At 38.8% G+C, this 21,681-nt stretch overlaps 1 protein-coding gene across 4 annotated transcripts in view; it reads left to right on the top strand.

The window, feature by feature from the left end:
- The window catches only part of Osbpl3 (oxysterol binding protein like 3), a 179,028-nt gene that overhangs the window by 99,731 nt on the left and 57,616 nt on the right, over nucleotides 1-21,681 (top strand). Inside the window, exons 6-12 of one of the 4 annotated variants that reach the window (XM_090332778.1) lie at nucleotides 1,455-1,622; nucleotides 2,171-2,291; nucleotides 4,431-4,534; nucleotides 4,761-4,853; nucleotides 6,361-6,517; nucleotides 17,762-17,892; nucleotides 21,563-21,670. In XM_090332778.1, coding sequence (XP_090188904.1) covers nucleotides 1,455-1,622; nucleotides 2,171-2,291; nucleotides 4,431-4,534; nucleotides 4,761-4,853; nucleotides 6,361-6,517; nucleotides 17,762-17,892; nucleotides 21,563-21,670 — 882 coding nt within the window. The remainder of the gene's footprint in view (nucleotides 1-1,454; nucleotides 1,623-2,170; nucleotides 2,292-4,430; nucleotides 4,535-4,760; nucleotides 4,854-6,360; nucleotides 6,518-17,761; nucleotides 17,893-21,562; nucleotides 21,671-21,681) is intronic. The other 3 variants (XM_090332779.1, XM_090332780.1, XM_090332781.1) reach the window with 3 other exon arrangements.

Raw genomic sequence — 21,681 nt, 5'->3', positions numbered from 1 at the left:
GCACTTGAAATTGTTTTAGTAAAAATTATTAGATCTACATCTGTAATCTTAGATTCATGAGGTGAAAGCAGAAGGATTGCATAGTGAGACTTTGTCTCAAGAAAGCCAAATAATTTTCAAATGTTAGACATACCATATTCTACAGATGAAATTAAACCTCCTTTGACAATGAGCTTCAGTCCTTTTATGTTTCAATGTCTGCCATAGGCAAGCACTCCCCTGACTTTGGTGTGTATTTTCGAGTGTGATCTGTAAATGCACACGTTGCAGCATATGAATATGAATATCTTCTCATCACTTCCTTTTTCACTCAGGGTTGTGGTTTTGAGAGCCATCCATATACCATTTACAACTTTCTAAGGATATCTGGAGTAGACTATGCGTTTGTAAGAATTGAGTGTGGTAGGAGGGGGATGTTGTAGGGCAGAGGCCAGCAGCAAGACCCCAGCCACAAGCTACAGTACATGTATTACCTCCTGAGCCAAATGGGATTTAGTGGGAGCACATAGGAGGTCTTCACATGAATGCAATGATTTAGTGGCTTGACACACACATCAGCCAATTGTCAACCTTCTTTGCTTCCCATCCTCCCTCTGCTGAATCAAAAGGGCCACACCTAATCAGAAACATGAAAGAAAATAGGTTGCCCCCTTTTATAGTTAAGGCATTTTAAGCTTTTCTGCCTTTTTTAAAAAAGTCACTGTCAGATTATGGTATAAATGTTTTTAAATGTCAATGTTTTGGTGCATCTATTGTAAATAAAGTTAAGTGATATACCCTTATAATAAACACTTTCATGGTAAAATTTAAAAATTATTAGACAGAAATATTCTTTATGAAAATTAGAAATCATCGCCACACATGGTTGGAGACTATTGATAGTTGACTGCATGGTGATAGAAATGTTTAATAATACTTTATCAGATTTTTTTCCTTTTCTGAAAGTAGGAAAAATGTTTCTTAATAACCATATTTATTAACATAAACTTCTTAGCAGGATACCCTTCTCAGAGTTAATGAATCTGGTGAAATATTTTAGGAAGAATTTACCAATTCCTTCCAGTTTGGAGAAAATTGATCTGAAATATCTGAATTATAAAGGTGTTTCAATAGAAAAATAGTGCTAATTACATTCAGCAGTGATAGCAGAATCTGGGACCTGAGAGCTTGGAAATGTTTTAAGAGACATAAATATAAAATTCAGTTTATTGTTTAATACAACTGGTACTGTCTTCTCTTAAAATTAGCATGGCTATTCAAAATTCTCAATGGAAACCTAAATATATACTTACTGAAAATCATTTTTACTCTACATCCTGCCCAGATTTCTTCTTGTAGACAGTAGAGTATGTTTCTACATTAAAGAAATTGTGTCAGGAGTGACCTCAATTTGATGAATAATTCTTCCCTTCAGCAAGTGACTCTCTTCCTTCTTTTAATTGACCTGGTTTTAGGTGAAGTCAGAAGAAGTCTTTGATGAGTGGGTGTCCAAACTCCGTCACCATAGAATGTACCGTCAGAATGAGATTGCCATGTTTCCACGAGATGTCACTCACTTTTTCCCTGGATCCACTGTCCCAGACTCGACATCAGAGGTGTTCAACTCCATTTCCAGCAGGAAGGTAATGAGAGTGTTGCAGATACTGAAACCAAAAGAAGGGGGTGGCTTTGTAGCAGGGATGTCCATGTTGAGAGCAGTGCCGAAGGAAAGTTTGTGGGAAGGAACAGGTGTATAATTCCTCACTTACCCAGTGAGTCAGCATTAGGACCAGGTGTGATAGCTGAGGAATATTTTAATACCTTAAATGCCTGTCTACTGAGTGTCTAGGTTCCTATTGATCAGATTTATTTTTGTCACATACACATATTCATTCAAGATATTTCATACAGGATATTTCCAAACCTGTATATATATATATATATATCATTAATTTGATATCACTATTTGATAGAGAAAGAAAATAAACACTGTCATATGAGGCATTGGAGCCTGGTAAGACCAACTTGGGGTAAAAGCCATAGGTGTTCAAGTCTCTTGTGGGTGTTTGATAGGAGCACATGGCAGATGACATGGATTAGGGGCTAACCCACTCTGTTATTCTTTACCCTAAAGTCTCCCCATAAGATGGATCTCTGTTTCCATATGTAATGTCTTCTTGTCCATGAACAGCGTAGCAGTATATCAAAACAGAACTCATTTCAAACCGGAAGCAATTTATCATTTTCTTGTGGTGAGACACGAGTTCCTTTCTGGCTGCAGTCTTCAGAGGACATGGAAAAATGCTCGAAAGGTAGAGTGACCTGAAATATTTGCTTCTTTCTGCGACATGCCTGAAACAGTCTTCGTTTGGTATTTATCCCTAAGATGAATGTGTGTCCCTGTCTTTACCCATCTCCATTTTCCTTCTGCTAAAGAAGGTCACATTCATTCTTAAGTAAATACTCTTGGCTTTCAGAGCTGTACATCTTCACCTGGGCATACATGAAGACAGCTTTACTTTTCTAGTCTTTGAGTGCAAATATCTGACTCCTCTTGGAGCTTATAAATGACATCTCCAGGGGAATAGGCTTGTTGGCTCTCTTAATGCCAACAATGATTCTGGTGTATACCTTTGGTTAAGAATCAGTGTTTCAAAGGTGAGTCAGTGGCCAGATGGAGATTTTCAAAATGTCAGCATCCTGTACCCTGACTGAATCACCAAGAAACTCTGAGCATGATAATACATTGTTGTATCCAGCCTGGATAACAAAGGAAGATCATGTCTTAAATAACCAAAATAAAATGACAAAAAGACAGAGAAGAATTACCAGGAAAGCTTTTTAAATAGGAATATCGATACCCAGACCTCTGTTTACTGGCACTGTACTGATAAGGAGACTGGGAAAGCACTCCTGCCACAAGGAAACTTAGTATTCTCAACCTTAGTTAGCTAAGACTCATCACAGGAACTAGAACAAAATCACCAACAAAAACCAGAGGGCTGTGATTTACTTTTCTAGAGATGAGACATGGGCATATGAAATGGAAAATATCTCTCTAGTTGAACATGTCTCTAGTTGATTTTAAAGTGTAGTCATGATCAAGAGTACTACTAGAGAAAGTTGGGAAATTGTTCTTCCTGTTGTTGGATGCGGATATTATTTCTGTGGGGGCCATGTGGTCCCTGGCTCTGTCAATAAATATCAGAAATGTATATCAAAAATAAAAAAAGCTTCACTAAGTGACACTTACAAAATGACCTCTGTATTGTACATGGGCCAGCAACATTACCCTAGCCTGGGAACTTAATTAGACGTATTCATTTTCAAGCCAGATGGGGAAGCACATGCCTGTATTCCCAGCACTTGGGAAGTTGATGCAGGAGGAAGGTTAAGTTTCTTGCATATTTGGACTACATATGAGTTTGAGACTAGCCTTAGCTGTCTAGTAAGGCCCTGTGCCAGAGAAAACAAAAATAAAAGGAAATGCTGAAGCCCAATCCAGAAGTAATGAGTCGCAAACTAGAAGGAAGAAGCTAAGTATCTGTAACTTACTTTCTCCCAATGATTGTGATAATGCTAGAGACCCAGAGCTGCTTCCCTAAGGCCTTTAAGCCTTGAATGTTCAGCAGAGGCTTCAACATCGGTCGGACCCAGTGAAGGCCAGTCAGGGACTATCTCTTGAGTTAGTGACTGGGATCTAGGTTAAGACTACTTTCTGTTGTATCATGTCTCCCTGTAGAGACTTATCATGGTCCTCAGGAAGGTCCATAACCAAACAAGTTATTCTTAGAGACCAATAGCCTTCATTTTCATTTTACCCACTTAATGGTGGGTCTTTACATCCAGCCTCCTACTGCTGGATGCTGCTCGTCTTGAGGATGGCTGATACATTTACTTCTTACAAGAGACCAAAGACCTTGCTAAGCAACTTAACTTTCATTACCAACTTAACTTTCATTACTTACAATTAGCTAGGAGGAAACTGAGGCACAGCAAAGTTATGTCATTTTGCCCAAAAGTCACCACAAATTAAGCAGATTCAAATTGGGACAACCTGGTTCCCCAGTTCCATGCCTGTAGACTGAAGTCCACATTCTTGCCTGTGAAAAAGAAAGTAAAATTTCTTACCTGTACAGATGGAAATTTAAATATAGAAAAATCAGAAACATGCCAAGTGCAGAGCTATGCACCTATAATCCCAACTATTTGGGAGGCTGAGGTAGGATTGCTTGAGTCTCAGAAGTTCTAGGCCACAGTGAACTATACCCATCAGGTGTTCACACTAAATTTGACTTCAACCTGGTTACTTCCTGGGGGAGGTGGAACCACCAGAGTGTCTAAAGAGGAATGAGCCAGTTAAGACTGGGAAAATCAGAAAGCATCCACTGCCCGTAGTGTAATCCCTCCTGCTACTGGAGACTTGGACCAATTCCCTCTTCTGCCTGCAGACCTGGCACACTGCCAAGTGTATCTGGTGGAAATGAGCCAGCTCCTGCAGAGCATGGACGTCCTGCATCGGACATACTCGGCGCCAGCCATCAATGCCATCCAGGTTAACATGCCCCCTCCTTTGTACCTTCTGGATTGTGCTTCCTGCCCTTCTCCCTAGCTTTTGACTAACAGGGGATTGTGTGTGGCCAGGTGCTTTGGCCAAATCCAGGGGAAAGAGGTGGTCACTGCTGTGCATTTACCCCATGGGTTTGGTGTGCCTCACTGCTGTGCATTTTCCCCTGTGGGTTTGGGCCTCACGCTCTGCTCTTTCCTGTTTTGTAATGAAGGGTGGAGCTTTTGAAAGTCCCAAAAAGGAAAAACGATCACATAGAAGGTGGCGGTCCAGAGCTATTGGCAAAGATGCTAAAGGAACACTGCAGGTAACTGTGGCGTCCATCAGCTACTGCTTTCCTCATTGGCCTCATTCTGCATGCCACATGTTGGAATTGCATTGACAGGAAAACAGAGAAGTGAATGTTCTAGATTATTCTTAAATCACTTAGATCTTCTGGGTACCATAATAACCTTGTCATGAATATTGGGCAGGAGAGAAAATGTGAGCTAAAGGAAAAATGACATGAGCTCAGAAAGACTGCCACCATTTCTAGGACTCATGTTTGCCCTTATTAATCCTTGGCCTGCTGCCTTCTTCTGTGCTTGGGTATGTACCTTGTTTGGTGGCTGTTGTGGCCATGCTGCTTCTTGGTGGATTTATCATCTCCCTGAGCTCACAGGTCCCACTTGTACATGTCTCTGAGACATGGAGACATTATACACACTCTCATCATTCCTCTCTAAACTCTCAGTTGCCCCACCAGAGGTTTCCTTTATGGTCCTCAGAACTGTCCTCAATGGCAAGCCCTGGCCAAGATTTGCAGGTTGACTCTTGTATATTGTTTTTTTTTTTTTTTTTTTTTGCCAGTCCTGGGCTTGGGCTCAGGGCCTGAGCACTGTCCTTGGACTTTCTCAAGGCTAGAGCTCTACCACTTGAGCCTCAGCACCGCTTCCGGCTTTTTTCTATGTATGTGGTACCAAGGAATCGAACCCAGTGCTTCGTGTATGCTAGGCCAGCACTTTAACCAGTAGGCCAAACTCCCGGCCCTGACTCTTGTATATTAAACATAAATTATTAAAAGCAAATCCCTAACTTTTGAGTAAAGCATCTGGTGGACTCATGTACCCTTTGGTTTAAAGTGTCTCAGGACTGGAATATACTTTTTCTTTTTTTGATGTGTATTGGGGGTGTAGTGAGATACTCGTACTGGGGCTTAAACTTAGGGCCTTGTACGCATGCTTGACTTTTTACTTCAAGGCTGGTGATATACTACTAGAGCTCCAACTCCACTTCCAGGTTTGCTGGTTAATTGGAGATAAGATTTCATAGTTTTCTGCCTAAGCTGGCTCCAACTACAGTCCTCAGATCTCAGCTTCCTGGGGGTAGGATTACAGGCATGCGTCATCATCACCTAACCAATAATTTTTCATGTACAAACATGGAAGTTTGTTATGTAGAATCCCCAAGGGCACATAAAGAAAAGAATTTTAAACATGTTCCCTCCAATCACCTAATTACAGAGTGATGATTGACAGGAGGAAGGAATCAAGTGTAACTGAGGGAGCCTAGCAGCCTTATCTGTCATTTTCAACTTATAGCTTTAAAACTTCTACCATTTCTGAAAGAATATGTGATTTCTCACATACCTGTATTTTGTAAGAAGCAAGTTTCTATGGAAGTAGTTTTCTTTTCATTTATTTCCAAGTTATTATTCTGTAGGAAGACTTACATATAAAATGTCCTTCTATTAATAGGCTTCAATCTTAGAATCAAGTAAATATTCAGAACAATCCATATCTGAATGGAAGTGTTTTCCCTTATTGTCCCTTTAGGTTCCTAAACCTTTTTCTGGCCCAGTCAGACTCCATTCCTCCAACCCTAATTTATCAACACTCGATTTTGGGGAAGAGAAAAATTATTCTGATGGCTCTGAAACCTCATCAGAGTTTTCAAAGATGCAAGAAGATCTGTGTCTTGTTGCTCATAAAGGTAAATGAGTTTTCTTTCTTTCTAATGTGTTTGATGACAGTGTGTAATGCAGGCCTGCGTTGAGGATATCTTTAGAGATGGTTTCTTAGTTGGTTCATTTTCTGTTATATGAAGAGTTCATGTGACTTAATATTTATCCATTTCCTTGGTGTAAACTGTCATTTTAATAGAGTATTTTGTTTCCAACCTGGACTGGTTCACTCTCCTTAGGCCATCTGGTGTTTCCTTGCTCCTAGGAGATCACCACAGTGATGCTAAACATAATGTGAAACTCAGTCATCGTATAGGACAATGCAGGACTTAAGCAATCCCCAGTAGCTGGGATATCTATCAGTTGTGCACCACCATACCCAAAAAGTATTTGATACATCATTGGTAGAAGCTCTGAATTCAATTAGTGATAGATTGAAAGTATTTTTAAAATTGTATCTGTACTGAACGAATTTTTTTCTTGCCATTATTCCCTTAAAATTGCCCTATTTATTAATCGTTGCATTGTCTTAAGTATTGTAAGTAACCTAGAAGTAAGTGATTTAAGTGTAAAGGAGGAAAGGATACCAAAGGACGAATGCACTTTAAAAGCCAAGCAGTCTGTGATGCTTATAGAGCACAAATAAGTAATTTTCTGGAGAGCAGCATGAGCATTATCTTCCAACGATTTTTTAATTTAGTCTATTCAGCAATTCCACTTTGAAGAATCCATTTGTAGTGATTAACTTAGAACTTATCCAGACCAGATATCTGCTCTAGCATTATTCATCATTTAAAAAATTAGAAAGAGAAGCCAGGCATGCTCATGCTTGCAATACTAGCAATTCCGGTTGTGGCGATCAGGAAGATTGTGGTTCAGGCCTAGCTGGGGAGGGAAAATGGTTCCTAAGACCCTCCCTCCCATCTCAATCAGTAAAAGCCAAGTATAATGTCATGTTCCTCTCCCAGTAGCTATGTGGGCAGTGTAGATAGGAGGATTGCAGTCTACCTGTTCCCGACATAAATTCTAGACCCTCTCTGGGGCGGGGCGGAGAGGACAACAATAAACACTAAAAGAAAGAAGACTGAGGGCATGCTCAAGTGGTAAATAATCTGCCTACCACTTGGCCATGCCTGGCAAATTAAAAGAAGAGGTATAGGTGACTTAGCTAAAATTAATCCTAACAAAACATGACTAAATAGTGTCTACAAATGGGAAGCATTAAATGTATTGTTTAATTAGTTGCTAAATGAAAGCTCTAGTTATGAAATATTTCTGTGACATATGTAGAGAGATGACATTAGAAATTACTGAAAAACCATTTAGGCATATAGCAAAATCAAACACCAGCTGACTGAGATTCAAAATGAAAGGCCCCCATCTCCTATTCGAAAGCTCTCCTATAAGCAGACAAGTTTCTCTGATCATTTAGAATATTACTATGTTAGAAAAGACACTGTATAATTTTTCTTAGAAAGGATACTGCAGAATGTAATTGATGAGTTACCTTCATTAGCTTAATAATTATAAATTAATTCATGAATGCTAGAAGGACTGCCAAATCATGTCTTTGAGTCAGGATTGTTTTGTTGTTGCTACTTTTGTTGTTTCTGTTTATGATGTCACTTTTTTGAAAAAAAATGTAGAAGACAAAAATTTATAAAATGTGTGGATACTCTTAAAAAAAAAAGAAAGAACCTGCCTACCATGTGCAAGGCCCCAATTTGAAACCACATTAACACAATAAAAAATTATAAATGTTTATAGTGTAGAAATATATAATAAAGCCATGATGAAATATTACTATATACCTAGTAGAGCAGGAGAACATTTATATTCAGTAGTAATCACTAATGTGAATCATTAGCATGTTCAGAAGCCAAATCCCCTCAGTGCTCTTGTCTGTTCAAAGTGGTACAGTACTCTGGAGCGTAGTCTGATAATATTATGTAAAACCAAAAATGATCCTACCATACAAATCAGTATTCTCATTCCTAGTATTTGCCCCATAAAAATAAAACTTTATCCCAAAGAAATGAAAATTTATATCCATATAAAACATAAAGGCAAATGTTCAGACATGTTTCATTGGTACTAGCTAAAGCCTTGAAAACAGTGAACTGCCCTTCACCATGTAATTGGTTAAACTGACGTTTCCAAGCAGTAGTCTATTGCATGAACATAAGTAGTCAGTATATGCAGTATAGGTCATGATCTCTAAAGTTTACAGAGTGTGGTTGCCCTGTATAACACTTGAGAAATGATACAGAAAGGCAGAAGAAATTAGATGTCATCAGACTTTGGGGAGAGGGAAAAAGAAAGTGGAGGAGTAGGAAGAGATCTTTGTGATAATAGAAGTTCAGACTGTGGTGTTGGTTATAGGAATATGCATACATGATAAGACACATATGTGTGCACAAATGGGAATGAAAACTGGTGAAATACAGGCAAGATTCATGGATTACACAATGGCTGGTTGTCTTGGGTTTTGTACTGCACTATGGCTATGTAAGATGTCACAGTCTATGCTGTTTTTGCAACTTCCTATGGCTCCATAACAATTTCAGAATAAATACAAATCATCTAAATGCCCAGCAAGAGAGGTTGGATTTTATTTTAATTCAATATAATCATATAGTAGTAGAATAGTTAGTATAATAAACACCTTATATTGAGCACCTATCACAACAGGTATTTGGTAAGTACTTTGCATTGCTTCATTTGGCTAAAGGTCATTTGATTACGAAGCAGCCAGCCTGAGACTCGAGTCCTAACCTGCTTGAGTCTGTAGAATCCTTACTTTATGTTTCACTACCCTTACAGATGTAGGCCAGGATAACATTTTATAGATAGAAGCATTTTGCACAGTATGTCCTTGAGTAAAAACAAGGTTATAAATCAGCATGTAGGTATTATCCCATTGTTTCTGGCATGGAATAGGTATGCCAAAAAATCTAGAAGTGTCCACACCAATATCTAAGAGATGAAACCTAAAGTCAGATTCTTTTATCATCTTTCTGCTTTTCTTTTTCAACTCTTTTCCTTTATTCTTTTTCTCTTCTGTGCTAGCACTGGGGCTTGAACTTGAGCCATAGTTCTACTTCCAGCTTTTTGCTAGTTCATTGGAGATAAGAGACTCATGTCTCACAGGCTGTACTGTCTGACTGTCTTTGAACCATGATCCTCAGACCTCAGCCTTCTGAATAACCTTCTGAATAGGTACCCTGATAGATTTTCATATTCTGATTATTTTCACTAAAGAAGGAAAGGATTAGAAAGTCTCAAACAAAGGAGCAATGTTTGAAATGACAGGAAAGAAGAGGTCTACTTATTCCCTTCTATTCATCCTGTATTTTTCTTTCTTCATGTTATTGATTTCTTTGGCTCTCTCTTCTCTTGCCCTGCAAACCCCGGTTGGTTCTGAGAGAAGTTATAAAGAAACTGCTATGATTTTAATGGATATCCTCTTCATACTTGTATGTTAGTCATCATTAGACTTTTTCAGCATTTAGGGCGATTGTACCGTCTGTCTGTGAAACATTACCTCACCCATCTCCTATAAGGTCTTTAAATCTTTCCTCTGGCATTCTTTAATACTAAAAGAGTCAGAGGTAATTGGGGGATTGTAGGTTTTGTGGAAGGAAATTCCTTTAAAATGCCATCATTTTAAAATAATATGAACTATCACTTTAAAACTGAGAAGACAGTGCTTCTGTACCCAAAGGGAAAAGTTCTAAATTTTACTTACCTCATTGAAGCTGCTTTCCTCAGTAGGGCAGGCTTTGCCTTATTGATGAATCCACTGATTGTCTTCCTGGTTGCAGGTCTATAATGAGGCTCCATCTAGCTGTGCTTCTTTATGGCTTTATGCAGCCAGCTGGCTGCTGCAATCCTAGAAATGTCAGGGTTTGTGCTCCCAACAGAAGTCTAGATGTGCTGTTCAACAGCAGCCTGAGCCACCTAGGCTTATGGCAACCATTCCATAGGGAGCTTCACAAGTTGTTTCATTCGTGCACTTGCAGAAACAGAGATCTCCCTCTTGCTGGCTCAGTAAATCTCTTACACCAGTGGTAATTCAGGAGCCTCATGGAATACAGTACTCACAATTGACCTAAGTACAGTGACCTTCCAAGCTTGAATCATCAGCCTTGAACCCTCTTGAGCTTTCTTCTTGTGGAAAGCTGTTCTGTTACCGATAGTTAGTTTTTAAACACTTGTCTGTTCTAAAGACAAGAATTCTATTGATGTAACTTATGTTGTGTGATATTAAATGCCTTTGAATTATGGTTTTATACATCAAATGGTAGCGAACTTGTTACATTATAGTAGGCTTTTGCTTTATTTTTCTTTTTTTTTTCTGATCTGGTGGCTTGAAGTCTGGGCCTGGGTGCTGTCCGTGAGCTTCTTTGTGCTCAAGTCTAGCACTCTATCACTTGAGCCACAGTGCCACTTCCAGCCTTTTCTGAGTAGTTCATTGTAGATAAGAATCTCATGGTCTTTTGTGCCTGTGCTGGCTTTGAATCGTGATCCTCAGATCTCAGACTTTTGAGTAGCTAGGATTATAGGTATGAGCTACCAGCACCTGGTTTTTCTTTTTCTTTTTAATCTTTTTTTTTTTTTAATTTTCTTGTCAGGATAATGTATAAGGTTTATTTGGGAAGCTTCTTACTGCTCACTCCCTGCTACTAATCCCAACTAGCTGTTAACACCTTGGAACTAAAGCCCCTGAAAACCATACTATGGAAAACATTAAATATTAGGCCTTTCAGAGCCAACCCTCTGCCTGGCTTAGTAGGCCACCTCTAGAAATGACTTGTCTGTGAGACCATGATGTCACAGGTCAACTTGGTCTTCTTTGGGCCTCAGTTTTCTCATCTGTTAAATGATTTAAAATAGCTGGCCTGACTCCTCTGGCTCTCAAATCCTGCCAGTATCATAGTTTCTATTATGAATTATTTTACCCAAGACAAAGAAAACTCATATGGCCGTTTATTATGACAAGAAAGATTTAATGAGAATGTATTCTAAAAGCACTAGTGAGAAAACAATGAGGTCTAGGAAGTCTATCCTGCACGTGAGAGAAACACTGATTTACCCATGCAAATACTATGAGTAAACCAAAATCAAACTATATTAGCTTTCTGGAACTGTTTTTGGTATTGAGTTGTAACTGTTGAATGGCCATTTTCTGAACTATTTTGACCTAGAGGAAGCATTGAATCAAACATCAAGTATTATGCCCTGAAAATCCTATGTCTTCGCTCTGTTCATCCCTCCTTCCCTCCCTCCCTCTCTCCCTCCCTCCCTCCCTCCCTTCCTCCCTCCCTCCCTCCCTCCCTCCCTCCTTCCCTCTCCCCTTTCTTCATCCTTTGACAGCCACTGGTATTTCTATTGTCTCTAGTTTTGCCTCTCCCAGAATGTCCAGCAGTTTGAATCATTAGTGTATAGCCTTTTCAGATTGGCTTTTTTTCCCCTCACCTAGGCATATGCATTCATCTCCTACTAAAGGACATCTTGGTTTCTTCCAGGGTTTGGAAATTATAAGTAAAGCTGCTATAAGCACTTGCCCAAATAAGTCAACTATGACATAGCCAATATTTTTTTTCTGGGTGGCTAATATGTATTAGAAACTAACCACACACACACACACACACACACACACACACACACACACACACACACACACACACAAGACCTAAGAAAAAGCCAGGTAATATATTTGTATACATTGGAATTCTTTCTCAACATGCCAAGCATTTGGTTTCATATGACTTACTAGTAAGTCAGCAGGACCATTTAAGGACAAATACCTAAACTGTATAAAGTAATTTTGCAGGATATTGCTTAGAAAATATTTTAAATCCATGGATACCCTGTGACATTTGAAACTTAAAGGAAGCATATTACAGAAGATCATATCATCCCAGATATTTTTTAAAATGTTAGTATTTTAAAGATAATTTACTCAAAAGAAAAGTAAAGGAAAGACAGCTGAATTCTACTATTAGATGCTATGATAGTATATTTTCTCATTTTTTATTTAAGACAGTTTTGAGAGATGGGCATTTTCCCCACATATAAGGTAGAATTGGGGATTGGTCCAAAATCTAAATATTCACTAAGTAGTGTACATAAGATTCAGGACTCGTCTCTGCTTTACCATAGACATTCTTTCCCTCAAGTCACACTGCCTCTGCAAGGCTGGTGTACATAACATTGATAACTGTGTTCCTTATGGTCCTTCCTAGTGCTAGAAAAATGCTAAAGAAGAAAGAGCTCAGACCTATTATTATTATTTTGGTTAGTCATGGGGCTTCAACTCTGGGCCTGGGTGCTGTTCCTGAGCTCTTCAGCTCAAGTCTAGCACTCTATCACATGAACCATAGTGCCACTGAATTCAGGTGTATTAAGAGTCAAAGTATCCTTCATTAGCAGCTCCTCTGTCCAATGTATCATGTATTCTAGCCTCAGCAACTTAATGCAAGTAAGGGCTGGCACAGAAGCCAGCTACCAACAGTCAACTTTTTGATGCTAAATAATTCCATTCTGTGGCTCCAGCTTAAGAGTTCTTATAGTCAAAAGATCAACCTTGTCCCATTCTGTTAAAATCAGGAGGTCTACAGAATAGTTAAGGGTTATCTGAGAGAGGAATATGAATAAATAGAGATCCCATAACTGTCTTCCAATTTGACTTTCCTATTTGACAGCAAGGAGAGATTGAGGCAAACATTGTCTTAGCAACATGAAGAACTGCAAACCCCAGAGCAGAATACACTGCTTTAGGAAATAGCAAGAACGTTAAGGAATATGGGATGAAAGAGCACAGGATGCTGGGCCTCACAGAGTTGATCATGCTTGGGAGATCTTTGAGGTTTTTATAGTTCTGAACAGCTCAGAGTTTCTAGGTGGCTTTAGTATCAGATACCATGGATAATATAGTTGTTTGTTTAAGGGTTTTTTGTTTTGTTTTTGTTTTTTGTGGGTTGTGGGGCTAGGCCTGGGTGCTGTCCCTGCGCTCTTCAGCTCAAGACTACTGCCCTACCCCTGGGCTGGGTGTTGTCCCTGAGCTCTTCAGCTCAAGGCTACCACCCTACCTTTGAGCCATGGCCCCACTTCCCATTTTCTAGAGGTTAATTGGACATGAGTCTCAGGTCCTTTTGTGCCCTGGTTGGCTTTTGACCTTGATCCTCATATCTCAGCCTCCTAAGTAGCTAGGATTACAGGTGTGAGCCACTGTGCTTGGCTTGTTTAAGTTTTTTGTCTATAAACTTAGAATCAAGTTAGAAACAGTAAGATACTATTGCAGAGTATCCCTGATCTTTGGGATCCACACTTACTATAACTATGGTTTTTATGAATGGCCGCAAGGCTCTGGGTTACTAGGTGGCTGTGAGTCCTTAACACTCCCCTAAGAACAGTACTGCTTGAGGATCTAGTCTTCTAAATTCCTTGTTGAATGATTGCGGATGAGTTTTAAACCTTACCATGATAGGTAATGACTACATGACTCCTTTTTGCTTTTTTTTTCCTGCTTACTTGCCCACTGCAGCCTTAACAATACATTCCGGACCAAACAGTGCACATTCTGCCAAATGAAAACCTTTAAATAGTTGAGTTGAAAGCCTTGCTTACCAGCAGGGCATCAGAAAGCCAGTGGAATTGATTTGGAAAAGTGGCAGCCAGCTGAGAACCATGGTAATTTCATTTGGAAGAATAAACATGTCAGTGAATAGGCAGTTCTTCCAGGGACCCACTGTGATGGTCATGTGAATCTCAGGGAGGTGGGAGTGGGGGTGGGGGAAGTGGCTAATGGGATATGAAATGCAGTGAGCTTCCTGCAGGGCTCATTGACCTTCTCCTGGCTTTTCTCCTATGGTTCAGTTTGCCCTGGCCAATCCCTCATTCATACAATCAAGCATTGCTCTGGCAAGAGGTTAAAAAGCATTCTGCTAGAGCTGTTGCTCCTATTTCAAGGTATCAGTCGCCCCACTGTCATCTTTGTGTATCTCTTTCAGTATCATCTCCATTATTACCATTAGAACATTACTGATTACATGCTGTGCATTGAGTTCAGAGCTTTACTTGAATTATTTTATGTACTCCTTTTAGCAATCTATAAAACAAATACTATTTGTGTCTATCAGTATCCCCATTTAGGGGCTTAGCTATATCATTTACTTGTCTAAGGTCGTGAAGTGAATAAATAATGGAACCCTTTCTTCTGGTGACAGGAGTATCATAATGTATGTTTGTGTGTGTGTGTGTGTGTGTGTGTGTGTGTGTGTGTGTGTGTGTAAGAGAGAGACAGGGAAACAGAGACAAAGAGTCAGCACACACAAAATTGCTTCATTGTATTGGGACCTTGGAAAGATTCTGTAGTCTGTCACTAAATGCCACAGCCTCAAACAAGTTCAGTGGTAATGTATAGAGTTCAGTTGCCCTTCTTGCTGTTAAGTCAAGGGAGTAAATCTATAACACGTATTTAGTTTCTGTGTTACTAAATAGGCCACTCTTGGATAACAATACCTCTGAAAATGCAACCCTGTGAGAATTCAGTAATAATGGCAGGTCATTTGAGGAGCAGTGTTCTCCGTCACTTCCTTCTTCCTGCACTTCTGTCACAAAATACATGGAAGAGATTGGAAAGATAAGATTCAAATGTGCTATCCTTGCTTAGTACTATAGCACATGACATTTCTCTCATCCCCAGGAAGTGACTTGTGCATTGTGTAATCCAAAACCTAATAGGTTTTCCCCTCATATGTGGTAATGTTTTTTAAATTCAGTTCAGGAATTCGAGTGCCTGAGAGTGCTAAGTTCTCTTTGCACCTGAATGCTCTCAGAAGGTGAGTGGAATAGCTAAATGCTGAGATCAAAGGTATGGTTCTGGTCCTGGAGCCAGAGGGACTAACAAGGAAGGATAGGCAACACCTTAGTTTGGAATAATTTGAAACTTACTGAAAAGTTAAAAGAACAGTAAAAGAACTTTTGTATATCTTTTACCCAGATTTACCTTTTTAATGCTGTGCCACACTTGTAGTCTTTATATACTGTCTTTAAAAATATCCTTTTATATCTTACATTCTTTATATACTCTTTATAAGCATACTCTCATGTTTCTGAACCATTGTACAGTATGGGTCATGCCATTCTTTATGGTTTTATGCTTTGGTGTATATTTCCTGGAAATAGGAATGTTCTGTATGAGACCCCAACGTAATTGCCAAATTCAAGACATGTAGCATTTAACCAATACTATTACCTATTAAACTGCTCATATTCATAGTCAAATGTCACCATATTATGAAGAATGCCTTTGAAGGCCACTTTCCCTTTGAAAACATGTTTTGGTTTGGGATTCCTTTATACATTGCATTTTATCCTCCTGCCTCTTTAGGCTCCTTTAGTTGGAAACAGTTCTTTAGCCTTCTTTTCTTCCTTATAAAATTGGGACTTTTGAAAAATATAGGCCAGTTGTTTCCTCCTGATCAAATTCAGATTCTATCCCTGGCTGACAAGTCAACAAAGAAAATGTTGTATCTTTTTCAATGTATTGAACCCAGAGGCATACAGAGTCCATTCACTGTCACTTGTCATTTTTCTGCTATACTGTTGCCACTTTCCTTGTAGGAAAAGCAAAAACAGAACCATTATTAGTGTCTGTTTCCAGTCTTTGAGGATACGAATAGTAGCTGCTGATTATCTTGAATCCATAAATCATCAAATTATAAAATATTATAATGAGCAAGGCCTCAGGACTGGCAATGTGTGTGAGTTTTAGTACACTTTCTCATTAAGCACTTTTAGGCCCTCAGCAAAACTGTGCATAAAGTGTAGGATTATCACAAGCCACATAGCTACAATGTGGGGAACATCCTCACACTGTCAACATCCTATACCAATGTAAGTTCATATTACATTTTTTAAAGCACCTATACTGGCATGTCATTATCCAAGGGACGTATTTCATATTAGAGTGGGTGTTGTATAAGTCAATGTTAAGTGTATATTTCCTGATCTCAAAATTCTCTTAATAAAAAGATAGGATTTGCACTCCAAAACTAATCTCCAAAGAAACAACCATCCCATTAAAAGATGGGCCAAAGACTTAAAGAGAGCCTTCTCTGAAGAAGAAATTAGAATGGCCTGTAGACACATGAAGAAATGCTCAACATCTCTTGTCATAAAAGAAATATAAATCAAAACAACTCTTTAAGAGTCCACCACACTCCAATTAGAATGGCCAGGATCAAGAAATCTAATAACAACAGATGCTGGAAGGGATGTGGGCAGGAGGGATCACTACTGCACTGTTGGTGGGAGTGCAAACTCGTCCAACCACTATGGAAAGGAGTATGGCAGTTCCTCAAAAGACTAAACATAGAGCGCCCCTATGACCCAGCAGTTCCACTACTTGGCATTTACCCAATCGTCCAGAAACAAGGACATACTAAATCCACTAGTACAACAATGTTCATTACAGCAATATTTACCATAGCAAAGATATGGAACCAACCCAGATGCCCCTCAGTTGATGATTGGATGGACAAGATGTGGTATTTACACACAATGGAATTCTATACTTCTGTCAGAAAGAATGATATCGCCCCATTTATAAGGAAATGGAAAGACTTAGAAAAAATCATATTGAGTGAAGTAAGCCAGACTCAAAGGAACATAGGCCCAATAGTCTCCCTCATTTGTCATAATCAGTAGGAACCTTGGGCTCTCCTAGCAGAGATTTACAATAGAACAAAGCCTAGATACATAAGGCCATATAGTATGACGCTAAATGTAAGGACCTCCAGGATCTAGAAACAAAAGCCATATAATGAGTGATTGTTGTCCTTGATGTACTATGTTATTTCTCATCTCTTTTGCTGTCCTTTGATTATCTCATATTGTTACAATATTTCACCTTGTTATCTGATATATTTTATATATGCTTAATTGGTTGTTTGAAATAGGAGAGGGAAGGGGGGAAATCAAGTTGTGAGTGGGAAGGGGGGAGGGAAATGGGAAACAGGACATGAGAAAGGGTATCAATATTTGTGAAGTAATGTACCTTCTATCTGATGAATATAATGTAACCCTTCTATTAATTACAATAAAGATATATTAAAAAGATAGGATTCACTAAATTATTTTTTAAATTTATTGTTCTTATAAAGAAGATGTACAAAGGGTTTCTACATTGCTAAATCCTAGAATTTTCTGTGTTCTGTTTTTCGTGGTGACTTTAATTTGTTCTTATAATGATTGTGTCTTTGTAGTGTACTTCGCCTTAAGGTCAGCTTTTAATAGCATATCAACGGAGAGAGAAAGACTGAAGCAGCTGATGGAGCAGGATGCCTCCTCCTCCCCTTCTGCTCAGGTCATTGGTCTGAAGCACACACTGTCATCTGTGAGTTACGTGTCCATGTCACAGGAATGCCTGCCAATGTATCTGGGCTTATGAGTTGCTTACGTTTTCTATTCCTATAATTGTGTTCAAAATTCATGACTTTCATGGTTGAGTTGAAAAAATTTAGGAGAAAACAAAACAACAAATGGTCTAAATTATGTCCTAACTTTTCAGCAGATCTGCTTATTTTACTAATATATTCTTTTAAATGGTACATTCTTTGCGTTTGGTTTTCTCCAATTTGTCTTAAACTTTTGGTTCTTACAAAACTGACTTTAGCCGGGAGTTTGGCCTAGTGGTTAAAGTGCTTGCCTAGCATGCACGAAGACCCGGGTTCGATTCCTTGGTACCATATACATACAAAAAAAAAGCCAGAAGTGGTGCTGAGGCTCAAGTGGTAGAGCTCTAGCCTTGAGAAAGTCCAAGGACAGTGCTCAGGCCCTGAGCTCAAGCCCAGGACTGGCAAAAAAAAAACAAAACTGACTTTAGGTTTGTATGTGTGTTAATAGATATTTTTTGTGAATGCTTACAAAATCTAGGTGGTTTTGTGGACCTGAGATTTTACAAACTTGGATCAATTTCACACATGACAAGTGGAAAAGAAAAATGTCCAATTTATACTCTTTCACAGAGCACTGACCCTACATATTGCTCTTTCAATGACACAAAAGTTGTTTTATTTGATTAAACACAACAAAATATGTTTAGCTTTTTTCCTACCATGAGATCCAAGAATGAGTCACACAAGTGTCAGATAATAATTGGACCATCACAACAGAAAAAATCAGTGTCACAGACTCAGATGTAAGCCATTCTGTCACTTCCAAACTTCAGTTTGTTCCTCAGAGCAGTTAGGCTCACTCCATTGATGGGCGCTGTCCTAGCCTTGTCTCAGTAGCAGAAGTTGTCTGGTAATAACCCATGATGTATCTATCAGGAAACTAGAAAACTTTCAAAATAGCATACTTATTTGCTCTTACTTTTTGTTTGTACTTTGGAATTCCTACTTTAAAAAGAGAAAGAGCTGAATGCCAGTGGTCATATCTGTAATTCTAGCTACTCATGAAGTTGAGATCTGAGCATCTCGATTCAAAGCTAGTCTAGGTAGAGAAGTCCATGCTCTTAACCTCTAATTAACAAACAAACAAAAAACTGTATATAGACCTATGACTCAAGTGGTAGAGCACTAGCCTTGAGCAAAAAAGATAAAGGACTACACCTAGACCCTGAGTTCAAGACTTAGGACCAGTGCACACATAAGAAACTACAGTAGCTTATTCTATCAAGAGAGTGCTAATGTTGGTAATTTTTTTAACTGCCTTTTAAACTGTTATTTGTACTCTGGCTACAAATACAAATATGTGGCTAGCAAATATTATATTGCAACTAGCGAATATTATCTTGCCTATATTTGTTTCTTTTCCTTTTTACTTCCTTCTTTTCTATTTTAGTAACCCTAGGGTTTAAACTCAGAGCCTCACACTTGCCAGGCAGGTGTTCTACCACTTGAGACATATCTACAGCATGTTAATGTTGTTTTAAGGTTAGAGAGATAAATATATCCTTTTGAATTACAGTCAGCAGCCTACCAAATACTTTACCTTGATTGAAGCAAAGTAGTTATTTTTTTTTAATTTGAATGTATTTCTTAATGTTGTAAAGCATTTGTTCTTGCTCTCATTAGGTTTGCTTTTAATACATTTGGAAGATATGTCTAAAGGGCCCCTAGTTCCTTTTCCTTCCCCCTCTCTCCTCTCACAGAGATCATCTGGCCTCATCTTGTTGCTCTGCTTGTCTGGCAGTGAGACCTATTTGGCCTTTGCATTCTGGGTCACATTGTCATTTTCTTGCTAAGGAAGTCACCCTCATAGCGATGAGGATGGCAATCAGGACTTGGGAGACTTAAACAGAATGGTCCTTTTCAGTTTTGCTTGTAGACTTGGTTTTTTTTTTTATATGCATACCAATTTAAAAACTCATCTAAGAGCTATCAGAATGCAAATCCTGGGGCTGTATGTCTTCTCTTGGTATTTGTACATGTTGACCACAAAAGAAATAGAAGCTATTAAACTAGCACAGTTTTCAAGCTAGAACATTCTAGTTACCCAAAGAGACTGTGAGATATGGTTGCCTAACCCTAAACCTTAGTTCTTGTTCATTGTTTTTTTTAATGATCCTGTAAGATTTTTTTTTTTGAGGGAGGGAGCTGTTATTGGGGCTTGAACTCAGGGCCTGGACACTGTCTCTGAGCTTCTTTTGCATAAAGGTTGTACTCTACCACTGGAGTCACAGTGCCATTTCTGACCTGATTTTTTTTCTTTTTCTTTCTTTCTTTTTTTTTCAGTAGTTTTATTGGAGATAAGAATCTCATTTATTTTCCTTCTTGGGCTGATTTGAACCATAATTCTCAGATCTAAGCCTCCTGAGTAGCTACAATTATAGGCATGAGCCATCAGCTCCCAGGAAGGATTAATAATAATAACAATAATGATAATAATAATAATAATAATACAAAACTTCTATGGAGATTAAAATAGTAAAGCTAGGTTCTTATTGGAGAGCCAGGCCATGAATTAAGCATTGTGTTCTTTTAGGCTCTCAGCAGCCAGACACTGCAGATTCTGATGGATAGGAATGGCTCTGAGCTTCTTGGAATAGTCAGGAAGACAGATGGAGAAGGATCTGTGGACAAGTGCATGGGGAACTGATTAGGAGGGTGTAATCAGAGAATTCTATTCCCTTTTAAAGACAGACCATTTGGAAAACAGTAGGTTGTAAAGTTCACAGGAGTATCACCAATGTAGAAACACATCTTTTACTTCTGACCAGATTCCTTACTGGTGAGTGATTGAGATGAGAGAAGGGACATGCTCAGGGAAAGTAAAATTGAGTTCTGGGAGGGTAGGAAGTATCTCATATATGCTTGTATCCATTAGAGCCAAGGCCCTTAAGCCCTTGTGCAGGTAAGTGAAATTTGTTTATATTAACTAGAAAGTTACTCATTCCTAAAGAATAAATGAAATAACTAATGTCCATATTAGAAGAGTTAAATTATCTTTCCACAAAATCTGACTTCACAGCATTCTTCAAAACCCAATTCAACTGGTATGATAATGAAATAATATTGAAATATGTTCACTCATAAGGTAGAGGCAGCATCTTTCCAAAAATGAGAAAAGTTTGAAATCTTGCAGGAGGGGAAGTTGGTTAAAAACAAAAAAGAAAGATGAAAGATGGTTGAGCAGCTGAAATTTATGCTAGGAGGACCTTCATAAAAATTTGTGGGGCTAGAGGTATGGCTTAGATGGTACAGCACCAGCTGAACAAATAAACTGAATGATTACAAGGCCCTAAGCTTAAGAACCAGTATCTCCAAAATAAATATAAGTAAAAGCTGGTGGTATCTACAACTTCCTCCTTTCACCCTTTGTTAACCCTTCTTTTGCCTCTGGAGATGAGATTTAGCAAAAGAGCATCATTTTCAGACTTTTCCGTTTGTGATCTCCCCAGTCTCCTGGAGAGGAGCAAGAAAAGCCCAGAAGAGTCCTCAGGCGTGTCACTCAGAGGTCCATCACTTGTTAGAGATTGCCTCTTCTGAGCCCTACTACTGTGCTTTCCTGAACTTTTCATGTATTAACAAAGCCACGCTATTTTTTTTAACATGTTCCAGGCTCTAGCACAAAACACAGATCTTAAAGAACGCTTACGCAGAATCCATGCTGAATCTCTGCTCCTCGACCCGCCCGCTGTTCCCAAGTTGGGTGACAATCTGGCAGAGGTGGGTAGGTT

Source organism: Megascapheus bottae, chromosome 5 (genome assembly GCF_031878675.1).
Source record: "Megascapheus bottae isolate mThoBot1 chromosome 5, mThoBot2.hap1, whole genome shotgun sequence".
Taxonomy (NCBI): domain Eukaryota; kingdom Metazoa; phylum Chordata; class Mammalia; order Rodentia; family Geomyidae; genus Megascapheus; species Megascapheus bottae.
Note: the sequence above shows the minus strand (reverse complement) of the source record. Positions and strands in the feature narration are given on the sequence as shown.